The following is a 12,825-nucleotide window of genomic DNA, read 5'->3' as shown; positions in this document are numbered from 1 at the left end:
AGGGATTACTTTATTGGTAATCACACTAATATATCTTAATGATTAAATAATTGAAGAAACAAAAACATAACAAGCATAACATTTATCCAAAAGAGAAATCATAGAAATATTGAATGTTCTTGGATGTGTCAAAGTTTGAAAGAGGGAAAGAAAATGAATAAAGTTAAAGTGAATTAAAGCGGATCCATTAGCTCTGATCACTTCCAAAACAAATTAGACAAGGCATCGCAAGAAACAACACCAAGTAGACCAAATTTATTATAGAATCTGAAGTTTTACCCAATCTGTCAAAATATATGATAGGCTCCAGCTCACGGTGGAAAATTATTCTCAAGAAGCTTGCTAGGTTCGCTTGACTGAGATTTGTCTCGCAGGAATTCTGCACAAAATGTTTAAGTTGGTTTGTTTGGATGAGAAAACTTGGTGACATAAGAGAAGACTTAAAGAAGTCACGTAGTTACAGCTGACACAAACTACTGCTTGGCAGCAGCATTGCCTCCAGGGCTTCATCAGCCAAAATTATGACCATCCTTGAAAGACAGAGGAATTCAGAGCGAACAGGAAAGCCTGTGTTCATTGACCTGTAGGGAATCCAAGATATCTGTTTAACGAGGACCCAGCTCCTCTGATCTCAGGCTCCCTCGTCAAAACTCTCATATAATAGATTGCTATTAGCGTTGATGCTTTACTCCCATAGCTTCACTCTGCTAGCCAGTGGTAACATAGCAACTGGCTGGCTAGTTTGAGTTCACTGTTCACCTAGTGGAGGCTTTAGAAATTAAGACAAAGAGATGTGAGAGCCCTTGAGAACTTGTTGAGGAGAGGAAGAAGTAGAGAGCAGGTAACAACCGGAGTACGCCTTTAGACAGAAGCAGCGCTGTGACGTAGGGATGTGTGAATGGGAAGGACTGCAGGGAGATTTCTGCTCAGATGGGTTAGGGTTAGGGTTTCAGATTTCTGAAACAGATCCCTTCAGGTTTCATCTACCAGTTACGATTAGGAGGATTTAGACAGAATTCAGCTTTTGTCATCTTTGAAACTCAGTATGCCGTGATAATATGAAAGTATTTATACATTTTATTAAATTAGAGCTACATACTTGAAGACTCATTGCTGGAATTTTATAACTGAGAAGTGGAAGGACAGTTGTAAATGTTTATCTAAATCTAAAAAATCTGCCATTCAACCTATGCAGCCTCTTGACTCAATACTTTGCAAATTATGCGTTGCTGCAGTTAGCTGCAAGTCATTTGGAACTAGCTTTATATAACTAGAAAGTACATTTATTGCCAATTTATTTTTGCTAAATAAAAAAAAATCCTTCTACCACCATATTTTACCAGAGGAATTAATTTGACCAAAGTTACAAACAAATAAACTCTGTTTGCTATGTAATTAATTAGTTATATGGTCTGGGTTTTATTTAGGGGTATTAAAGTAAATGGGACTGAATAAAAATCTACTCCACATTTCATGTTTTCTCCTTGCAAAAAAAAAAAGTGAAACCATGTAGCATTTTTCTTCAATTACACAGTTGAACACATGACTTGTGTTGGTCTGTCACATGAAATCCCAATGGACCAGCTCCATGTTGCAATGTAAGAACATGTGGATGAGTTTGGGTCGTGCAAATACTTTTGCAGAAGACTTTTTAGTGGAGAAAATATCAGTTATGCATCTTTTCACTACAAGGATGTAGCGGCCGTTTATCAGTTTTAAGACATCCATGTTTAGTTTGACTTATTTTGACATAACCTGTTTGTTGTTCAGTATTGATACTGAGCACAAACAGCTCCTGGTTCATGTGCTGTATGAGCAAGTTCACTTACATTTAGCAGTCAGCTACCTAACTTTAACCATCTCACTGTGTGTTTGGAGCGTGATTAGGTTGTAGTTCAACATGGTTTTTAGAACGTTGGCTTAAGTGTCCATAATATAGTCCAAACCATTTCGGGCAGGGAACTAACAAAACAGTGGTTGTTGTTGGTTCTCACTGGAACCAACTCAAACCTCTAGAGTCATCACTGCCTGACCTTAAAGGTCCTCCAGTTACATGAATTTGTCCTCATTCCTCTATGTTTGCTAACCCTATAAAATTATTCTCATGGGATTTTGGTTCTCCTCATAACCTCAGGATCTCTCTTGGCTGTTTTAGTTACTGTGTTTACAGAGTGCTATGTTTTTTTTCTGTTTGTTTGTTTGTTTGTTTGTTTGTTTGTTTGTTTGTTTAGCTCTAAAGAAGGTTTGTTTCACTTTAAAATAAAATCCACCTACAGGAGGACATTTATGACCTGCAGTAGGTCAGTTTGCATTTCCACACTTCCTTAAAGAAGATGGAACATGGCATTTATTCACCTAATCTTACCTCTTGTCTTCTTTCTTTCATATCTTTCATCAAGTTTGTCATAATCATATTGTTATATTTAATTTACAGATTCAATCTAAACTCCATTACCTTATTGACAACTAAACAATATTAATTTAAATTTATTTGATTTATTGATTCTCTGTTTTAATTTATTATTGAAAAAGGGTAAAGACATTATTATTATTATTTCACTTTTAAAATCATTCTAATCTTTTTTTTATTAGTATTGTTTAAGTGTTGAAATTAAGTAATTGATCAAAAATTAGAAAAGTGCAATATACGGTTTGGCCACTAGATGGGAATAAACGAGGAGAGCTGAGTACCATATAAAAAGAAAGTTTCCTGTCTCCCTCTGGCGGATTAAACAAGAAGTGCAAGCAAAATGCAATCCTTCCACGCATTTGTCTCAGAACCTCATTCAGGATTTTAATTCTTGTTGGTATAATAATAATAATAATAATAATAATAATAATAATAATAATAATAATAATAATAATAATAATAATAATAATAATAATAATAATAATAATAATAATAATAATATTAAGGTGCATTTCAAAAACTGTTTTACAGATGTTGACTCAGGTTTGAAATATGCAACTAAAACAATAAAAAATAAAAAAATAAAATACAACATTTTTTGATAAACACTTGACAAAAAAATTATTCGTCAACAACTTTGTTGATACAGAAGCTTAATAACCACAATCTGTCAGTGCAATTAAACAACACAAAATCAAAGCTACCACACTAAATCTGGTTCCTTTTCAGCTTTCGGTACCTGATATGTCATTTTTATTTGCAATTAAATTCTGATAATATCTTTACCTTTCTCATCATCTTCAACTATTTCTGAGAAGACTGTCATTAGCATTCTTTCTGACTTAGACATTGCTTTGACTACCCAACCAGTGGGTTCTTAATGCCAAGTAAATTTTGCCTTTTATATTTAAAATACACCATCCTTACCTCGCACGTCTTAACAAGTCTGCAGAAATCCATAGAATCTTTTTATCGGACTAAGTTTCAGTCTAATATTTTTACCTACCGCTATCGAAGTATTCTCAAGTACTATTTCATATCGTTTGCGCTTACAATGGTTGTCCACTAGATGTCAGTGTATTTGAGTCACACACTCGAAAGCACCAACACCTGCAGATGTACAAGAAAGCTGCTTTAAAATTGCTGTCACAAAAAGTCACTTATTTTGCTGCCCCAGACGTGACTACTGTTGTCATTATTGAACAATTCATTTATAAAATTGCATAAATAGCATTTATAAAATTGCAAAATTGCATGAATTTACTTGTTTGTTTGTTATTTATATTGTTTTCCTCTTTTTAATAACCTTCCGACTCTCAGGGTCTTCCAGGGCCTCTTGGTCCTCAGGGCCCACAGGGGCCCCCAGGGCGACCAGGGGATCCTGGTATTCAAGGACACAAGGGACAGAAAGGTGACCAAGGAACTGGTGGCTTCATAGGGCCAAAAGGCAGCATGGTAAAAACACTTTTGGCTCTTTTGTAAAGAACAAGAGAGTAGGAAATTAACCTGCTTTGTTAAATACATGAAACCGTTTCACCCTGAAGGGAATGACTGGTGTACCTGGGTTCTCTGGAAACGACGGCATCCCTGTGAGTAAAAGTCGCATCGTTTCCAAATCTACAGCTCAACTTCTGTGTATGCTGACAGGATGTTTGATCCTGGTGTGTTACTCCCTCTGCAGGGCCACCCAGGACAAGCTGGGTCCAGAGGGAAACCAGGAGCAGACGGCTGTAACGGGACCAAAGGAGAACCTGGATTCCCAGGATTACCTGGTTTCGATGGGACCCCTGGAAATCCTGTGTGTAACTCTTAATCTACCCAGAAATCTGTGATTACATCTGTGTTCATGCCAATTGTAGTTTTTTTACCGCTGTTGTTTCAATTTCAGGGTCTAAAAGGCAGGAAGGGACAGAAGGGGGATTCTCTGGAGGTCAGCATTTACATGGAGCGCTTCAGGGTAAGAATCAAACATGCATCATGGTTACAAAATACAACTATCTTTTTATTCACTTCCATAGAGTAGATTTTACAGAATTGCTTTGAACATCTTTCCTTAGGGAGATCCAGGGAGACCAGGAGAGGACGGATTTCCGGTAAGACACATTTAATTCAACTTAATTCGGTTAAATATGATGGATGTGCCCTCACACCTGGCTGACACATTTGGTCTGCTTTAAGCAGAGCAGACTTAATTTCCCCTTTTGGTCTGGACCAAATGTGTTAGGTGTGAATGCATTCAAATGAATCCTCAAGTGAGCCAAATAATTGGTCCAAGACCCACTTTTTGAGGTGGGCTCGGTCCGCTTCCAAACAAACTCTGGTTTGCTTCTGGTGTGAAGCCCCGATCCGAAGCAACTGTAGGATTTACGTCTTTATGGACTTAGTGGTAAAATTAAGCTAACACTGTATGTCCTGAAATCATACTTGATCCGACGTTTTCTACTTAGCAACGCTGCTGCCAGCGTGTTGTGCATCAGGGGGCCCAGAGCATTTCTACTCATTCAGCTTACAGCTGAATTTGCCAATATCACATCACAAAACCTGTGTTTAATGAGCTGCTCTTTACTTCCAAAGTTTGTTTTTCTGGGACTGTCATCAGTCCCAGAAATGATCATTTCTCTTGAATCAGAGCCATGATTGTCGCCCGCGTGGCTTTTTTTGTAAATTATATTCCGCTGGCAAAAAAGCACAATTTGAACGCAAACTGCACCAAACGAATAAAAAAAAAGTCCACTATTGGTCCAGACTAAAATACTTGATGCGTCAATAAAAATACTTTTACAATTTCTTACCTCTCAACTTTAATTTGCTTTTCTTCAGGGGCCTACAGGACCACAAGGGAAGGAAGGTAGCAGAGGCCCTATAGGACCCAAGGTAAGGGTCTCTGAGTCTGACCCTGAGTTTCTTATCAAACTGACTGTTTTTTGAGGACTATGCCGTGCTTGTCTTCTGACAGGGTCCTCCAGGTCCTCCAGGGCCACGTGGACCAAAGGTAAAGCATCACCAAAAAATATTATGCATTTCATTATATATGTGTGTTAATTCCTCTCTGTGCGTCTGGAGATTACAGCCATACTCTGACTCTATAGCTAATAGCAGGAAGACATTTGAAAGTGTGAAAGCTGCTTGAAGTGTTTCCTTCATTTCAGGGCACCATGACCAAAGTGTTGAAGGGAGTCAAAGGAGAAACAGTGAGTACCCACACTGATGTTGTTTGTCTAAAGCTTTGCAAAACAAATCATCAAGCTGACTTTTACTGACATAGAGAAGGTGTATTTTAGATTTCTTTTTAACCCTCCCGTGTACTTAAGAGACGGGGTCATTTAGACCCCATGAGTTTTTCAATCTGTGCGGGGGTCACACTGACTCTGTGTGTGCTTTTACAAAGTTTTTTTTTTCTTTTTTTGCATGTGTGTGTGTGTGGTTTCCAAAATTGGTGGTCTGATGGGACAATCCCCCACTTCCCGCACTAAGATTGCGTGGGGGTTAATACAACAATATGAAGATTACAGTGAAATGAATAAGCATTTGATCCCCAAAGGAAAAATATCAATGTCTACTATTTATGTTAGATTCAATTTGGGGCAGAAAGACAGTTGTAACCAATAATCTTGAAACTTAATTACCACCTTGATGATTTAAACCAGCTGCGACAGACTGGCGACCTGTCCAGGATGAACCCCGCCTCTCGCCCGGAACGTTAGCTGGGGATAGACACCAGCAACCCTCCCGACCCCATTAGGGACACAGGGTGAATAGAAAATGGATGGATGGATGGATGATTTAAACCAGGGGCGTCCAAGTCAAATCCTTGATCGCTACTATTCTGCAGCTTTTCGATGCATCCATTCTCCAACCCATCAGAATCAAATCTTCTGAATTCCCTGATCGGCATTTCATTCAGCTCTGCAGAGGTCTGGTAACAAGTCGCTCATTTGATTCAGGTGTGTTGGAAAAAGGGATGCATCTAAAAGTCGCAGGCTAGCAGCAACCCCGGAGTTGAATGAATGACTGACTCACTACGATGCACAAGAGTGGTTGTACTGACTTGTTGCAAACAGATCAACCAGTCAGTCACTTACAGATACTTCTGGTCTCAGTTTGTGAATCTCAGTACATTGGATTATAGATTATATAGAATGATCACACGAAGAGTAATATCTAACAGGCATTTATTGTTGTCAATTTTCACGGCTATGCTTTACAGCTAGTGAAACTCAAAATTCAGTTTCTCACAAAAATATAAATATTACATGAGACAAATAAATAGGAATTATAATCCATGATCATATAGAAAATACTGAATGGATCGTTGTCGTTGAGCTGCAAAAAGGTAATTACTGAAAAAGCTTGCTGTTCATAGATTGCTGTATCAAAGCATATGGGCTGTAAAGTTGAGAGGAAGGAAAATGTTTTGCAGGAAAAGGCCTGCAAGCATGGATAACTAAAGAGTAAAGCCCATTCAAGAGTTTGAGTAAGATTCACAAAGTAAGGGCTGCGGCTGGAGTCAGCACTTCCACCACACACAGATGTTTCCAGGACATGAGCTGCATATGGTCTGTTCCTTTTGTTAAGCTGAACTAGAGAGAATATCATGCTCTCACAGAGACTAAGGACAAACAGGACTGGACTGTTCCTCAGTGTTTTCTAGTCAGGACCAGAATCTCAACCGCTTGTGGTCTGGTGGGAAGTTTCCACAGTCATTAATGAAGTGGGTCTGAATGGATTCTGCTGGTGCTGGTTTAGTCCAGAGCAAGTCCAGTCATTAGAGCATTTTATAGCTAAATGTGTCCTTAATAATGATGCTCTCAAGTCTAAATTGCACTCTCTGCTTTGGCCACAGGGGGACATCGGACCACAGGGCCTACCAGGAAACTACACTGATCAGCATCGTCAGCCTGTCACTGTAATCAATAATAATGCTTGTTTTTTTTTGTTGTTTTTTTTATCCACATATGTGCTCTGATAACATTTTTAACAAAACTTTCCCAGATAATATTTTGAATCATTTTAGGGACTTCGTGGATTACCAGGTGACAAAGGAGAAAGAGGAGATCTGGTATGTGATCACTCATTAGCCTTCATCACATAATAATTATTTCCGTTTTCATATTTGGAAATGGAAATACGGGCTCCTGTGCTAATCGTGTGATCGGTTTATTTCAGGCAGACAACTTAGATAACAAAGGAGAAACTGGTATAATGGGAATGCCTGGCCCTCGGGTAAACATGGTCGCATTTTCACTAATCACCCTTTAACGCTCCTCCCTTTTCATGTCTTACATTTATTCTGTTTGGAATCTTGTTTCAGGGCGAAAGTGGTGCAGATGGACCTCGGGGTCGAAAGGTTTGATGATGTTTCTCTGTTTAACCTTGTATTAAAATTAAAACAAGATTTTCTGACGTGTCATGAAACACTGTTTCAGGGTGAGCCTGGTTATCCAGGGCTTAAAGGCAGAGACGGTCCTAAGGTGAGACAGCAGCATCGATGAATGCATGGATCCCGTTTTTAAGTGAGCAGCCAATGACTAGTCAAGTTAGCGACTGATGTCATCAAGAGCCAACATCCTCTTTCTCTTATTTCTAGCATTAAAGTTTGAGAACACTGTTGCGATGCAGTTTATTTTAACAGATTTTGTTGTCTTGACACTAAACTTGCCAACTCTAATAATGTCAAATTTAAAAAGAAATATGTAAGAAGCTGTTTTAGACTACTTGAATTAAATATATTGTATTGAGTAGAATCCTTTTACAGAGTCACTGTAAAAGCATCACAGAGTCACATCTGAATTTTTGTGCGATTAAAATCAGTAAAAAGATATTTTTTTTTCTGTTTCAGGGAGGCATTGGTGATCCAGGGGAGCTAATTTCATCAGGATTTCCCTGGTCTGCGGGTAATGACTGAACAAACAGTTCAATTTGAGCGCCACAGGTCTAAAAAATCCTAAAGATGTTCTGGGTTGTCTTGTTAAAAGGCACTGATAATGTCCTGAAGATAAGATAATGATTGTGAATAAACAGCAAATCTTCCAGAGATCATGCATGTTTCATTATCTTCTCGCCTGAGCTGTGTGTTTCCTTTTTTATTCATACATTGAGAATGATATAATATCAAGACAAAAACAGTAATCAGATGCAGCAACATCCTTATTTATAGAGATAGAAGATGACCTTAAATATCTGCACTTTGACAGATACATTTTTATGTTCCACATTTGAAAACAGCTGAATAATGAGGGTGAAAGGTCACATGAATCGCAACTGACTTATTGTGAAACTGAGTGTGGAAATGATGGACTTTACTCAATGTGAATAATGAACGTTAGTGGCACAAATGAACTTCCTTCTGAAAACCCAAAGTGAGGCGATTAAAACCAGTAGACGAACAACTGATTAAGATCCTGATCAGCGGGAAAAAATTTACTTCCCGTGGCAATCTTTTCTCTCCTTTAACATCGCTGCTTGTTGTTTGGAGGAAGGATTAAAAGAAATTGAATATACTCCAAGTATAGCTAGAAATATTAACTCTGTGCAAGAATTCAGAATAAACAATAATTTGTTGAATTTTCCAAGCTTAAATTGGGTCCTGAGTCCCATATTTATATAAGAATATATTGTATAGTGTTCCAGTCTAATTTATATCTTAATAATGCTCTGATAGTAATATAAATTATGTTAATCGCTTCAAATACTGGAAGTACATCGACACCAGACAAATTATTTGTCGAAGGCGCTTTACAGAATAATCTGTAAAGTTGTGAGAAACAGAAGAAAAGCTGCATTTCGTGGCTCTTTTTGGACTCCAACATAAAAAAAAGACAAATAAGCTTAAGCAAGTGTTACACCCTTCATTCAACCCAACTCAAACTATTGCACATCTGCTTTGTCTGTGTGTGGCTTTATTGATAACAACAACTTATCAGTTTACACATCTGACACTAAAGCATTTGCATTGTAGTCTCTTCACACGGCATTAAGATTAGGATTACATTGTATGCAAAAATAAAAAACATTTTTAATACCGAAATGGGGGCTTAATGAAAAGCATGCACTATTGTTTTGCTGGAATGTTGACAGTTCATTTGTTATTAGTTGAGAGATTGTGATGCGTCAACTAGAAAGCACCTGGTTAAAGTTTTCTCTACCTGTCTGAACTTTTTTAAGGTGGTCTTCCAGGGCCCCGTGGTGAGACAGGTCCAGATGGAGAGAGGGGTCGGATCGGAGACCAGGGCAGCCCCGGACCACCTGGACCTCCTGCCTCTGACACACAGCAACAAAGTTTGTAAACTGAATACATAATTCGAGAGTAATTTGCTCTCATTATTTGAGGCCTGATGTGTTACTGCACAGTTCTTGTCGTACTACGTTGCTGTGAAGCTTTGTGGCCTCTTTGCAGATAAAATTTTTGGCTCTCTGGCAATGAGTTGACTTTTACAATATTCGAATGCAGGTTTGGTCTCAACACTTTTTTTATATCACTGAACCGTTAAAGATAAAACAAAGTGGATACATGTTTAAAAGGTTTTATTATGTAACTTTGAACTTTATATGCTTTACTTTGACATTGAAAAGGCTTGTGTCTTCGATAAGGTTTTGTGTTCAGTTCACTGACTGATAGATTACAACAAACTTGTTTCACGTCTGTTCTTGTATTTCATAAGATCCAGATGTGATGTGTGAATTTTTTAGACCTTTTTGTCTCCTTCACGTTGTCAGAGAAATGTTTTTAAAATGATTTCTTGTTTCAGCTGGTTGGACAAGAATGAGGCCTGGGCAAATTGTGGTTAATCCTGATAATTTATGATTTTACAATCAGGAGAGGTAATAATATTGCCACAGAGTAATAGGTTAGTTTGGATAGCTTTTATCCTCAATTAATTAAATTATTGCTTTTTTTTTTCTTTTTTTTATTTCTTCAAGTTATCTTTTTCTGGTATTAAAATTTGAATCTGACAAAATATGTAAAAGGGTAAATACTTGTTCATAGAATGATTCCTTTCCTTTATTCCACAAACTCCAAACGCATTTTTATGACATCATTCAGCTTTGAACTGAAGATATGTCTGAAATGTTGAGCTGGAGTATGAGCGCTGGAAAGCTGATAAAGAAAACCTGTTCACAAAGAAAAGCTTTTAGCATAGATGGTAGCCTATTTAAATTACTGTATTTCTTTTTGTTAGTTTGGGATTTCTTCGGTCCTTTTGGCGTAAAGGGGGAGCAAGGAGACAAGGGTCTACCAGGAGACCAAGGAAGACCTGCTGTCTTTCCGGGACCCAAAGGAGCTGATGGAAGTCCGGGGAGCAGAGGCCCTCCGGGACTCAGAGGATCATGTGAGTGTTTGTGTGTGTGGAGAGAGTGATTCCAGTTTCATCTCCGCGTTTCTTTTCTTCAACTTGTGTTTACCTGTAGGGAAAGAGTCCTTTAAAGGAGATGAAGGGCCGAGGGGACGGCCTGGCAATGCAGGGGCTAAAGGATTTAAAGGTGCTCTACTCGCGTGCAGAGAATCTTATTCTTAGCCCGATTCTCCGAAATCCCACCTGAATGTGTTTTGTGAGAACAGGGGATCATGGAGAATGTCAGTGCCGTAATGAAAATTTCCGCCGCGGTTTACCTGGTCCTGCCGGTGAGCGCGGAGATCCTGGGATGACTGGAGAGTTCGGATACGAAGGGGACATGGGAGACCAGGGTCCCCGAGGCGCCGATGGGTTCCCTGTAAGGAAATAATGACTTCAGTCATTTTATTTAAAATCCTCTGTAATGTTTATTCCCTCACGCTTGACCTTATTGTGTTGCTTTGAAGGGATCTGCTGGCCTCAAAGGTTTTCCAGGGCCCAAAGGACAAAAAGGAGAAACACGTTTTGCGAGAGAAAAAGGTGCATAGTTTGTTATTCAATTATTACTTCTAATCATTGAAAGAATTACAAATTGGTTTGTTTTCAGGGTCATGTGTTTTAAAAGTTTACCCATGTACTTTCCTTGATACCCTCAGGATTCCCTGGAGAGCCTGGAGACCCTGGCATTGATGGAGTGGTAGGATTACACGGTTCTCCAGGCCCAAATGGTCTTCATGGTCGCCCTGGTAGCCGCGGTCCTCCAGTGAGTCCATCATTGCAGTCTTTAATGTTTCTTTTTAAATTTGGTTAGCTTGCTAATTTGGATTATATTTCTTTGGAATTTAATTAGACTTTTCATGGTACTTCATAAATACAAGCCAAGTATTTATAGTTTTGTGATTCATGAATAAACTCTAGCAGAACTCAAAGGTTTTGGGCCTTTATCATATTGCTTAACTTTCTGTTCTTCTTGGAATGCTGATATTGAATATTTAAGCACCATGGGTCAGTGAAGCAACTCACCAATAATTGGAGAAACATGGGAAAACAAAGAAATTACAAAAAGTGGGGATATTGTCCAAACTGCAGAAAGACAGGACACAGACTGGTCAGAGAGGCTGTAGAAGGACTGTTTCCTTCTACAGAAACTTCCATTTCCCCAAAACTTTGTGAGAAGACTTTTTATGGCGTGATGAAATAAAATGTAAACAAAGTTTCTAAAGGTGTTTGGCACAAAAACAACTATCCCAATGTGGAAGAAGTTAAAGAACCTAAAACCAAGAAGATGACGAAGAATATTATTTTTCAGCATCACAGTAAGCTCAAGTCCAAATAAAAAAAATGTCTTCATTATAGGAAAACTAAAAGATCTATAGAATAATCTCACCTGAATCCAGAATCAAATTTGACAGAAAATCTGTGGGGTTGTGTGAACTGGGATGTGGACAAGAGACGTTCCCATAAACTGATAGATTCGGAGAATGTTTTGCTAAGTCAAGATGCTGACCGACTCCTTCTTGATAAGAGATTTGCAGATTTTCCACTTGAATAGCACATAATCTGTCATATTATATGTAGAAAAGGGATTTATCATGGTGTCATTTTTTAAAAATCATATTCTTGGCGTTTTTCCCTGGCAGGGCGAAGGACCCTGGGGAGAGCGTGGAGACAAAGGGTTTCCCGGATGGCCCGGTAGACCCGGTCCTGCTGGGTTAGTGGGGACACCAGGTGAAAGCTTTGTAGGTATCAAAGGACAGCATGGTCCACCCGGTGATGACGGCCTCGCAGGCTATGACGGAGTTCAGGGAACGCCTGGAAGTCCCGGTAAGGAGCAGCTGACTGTCTGGTTTCCTTGCTTATATTCATTCCTATTTTTGAGTTTCAGATTTTTTGTTTGAAGATTTTGAGTTTTTCTTTTCTGTTTTTGCTTTATATAATTTTCACCTCTCTTTCAAGGGGCTCTCTTTTGTAATCCATTACAAAGCAGTGAATTTGGAATGAACGTTAATGGCTTTTGGTTAAAAAAGAAGGAAGCATGACCAGCCATTGCTTCTCTTCCTTCTGCTGTCTACTTAAAGCAAA

General features: G+C 38.6%; 1 protein-coding gene across 2 annotated transcripts in view; it reads left to right on the top strand.

Moving 5' to 3' along the window:
- col4a2 (collagen, type IV, alpha 2) overlaps positions 1–12,825 on the top strand; it is a 53,929-nt gene that overhangs the window by 31,308 nt on the left and 9,796 nt on the right. For both annotated transcript variants that reach the window (XM_044130945.1, XM_044130944.1), the window contains exons 5-25: positions 3,731–3,865; positions 3,955–3,999; positions 4,092–4,208; positions 4,299–4,367; positions 4,468–4,503; positions 5,231–5,284; positions 5,367–5,402; positions 5,560–5,601; positions 7,254–7,316; positions 7,425–7,469; positions 7,577–7,633; positions 7,722–7,757; positions 7,837–7,881; positions 8,250–8,304; positions 9,575–9,688; positions 10,591–10,740; positions 10,820–10,891; positions 10,971–11,122; positions 11,211–11,283; positions 11,400–11,506; positions 12,384–12,567. In XM_044130945.1, the coding sequence (XP_043986880.1) occupies positions 3,731–3,865; positions 3,955–3,999; positions 4,092–4,208; positions 4,299–4,367; positions 4,468–4,503; positions 5,231–5,284; positions 5,367–5,402; positions 5,560–5,601; positions 7,254–7,316; positions 7,425–7,469; positions 7,577–7,633; positions 7,722–7,757; positions 7,837–7,881; positions 8,250–8,304; positions 9,575–9,688; positions 10,591–10,740; positions 10,820–10,891; positions 10,971–11,122; positions 11,211–11,283; positions 11,400–11,506; positions 12,384–12,567 (1,687 nt within the window). The remainder of the gene's footprint in view (positions 1–3,730; positions 3,866–3,954; positions 4,000–4,091; positions 4,209–4,298; positions 4,368–4,467; positions 4,504–5,230; positions 5,285–5,366; positions 5,403–5,559; positions 5,602–7,253; positions 7,317–7,424; positions 7,470–7,576; positions 7,634–7,721; positions 7,758–7,836; positions 7,882–8,249; positions 8,305–9,574; positions 9,689–10,590; positions 10,741–10,819; positions 10,892–10,970; positions 11,123–11,210; positions 11,284–11,399; positions 11,507–12,383; positions 12,568–12,825) is intronic.

The sequence above is a fragment of the Gambusia affinis genome, linkage group LG11 (genome assembly GCF_019740435.1).
Source record: "Gambusia affinis linkage group LG11, SWU_Gaff_1.0, whole genome shotgun sequence".
In the NCBI taxonomy this organism is placed as follows: domain Eukaryota; kingdom Metazoa; phylum Chordata; class Actinopteri; order Cyprinodontiformes; family Poeciliidae; genus Gambusia; species Gambusia affinis.
This window is presented reverse-complemented; position numbering and strand designations above follow the sequence as displayed.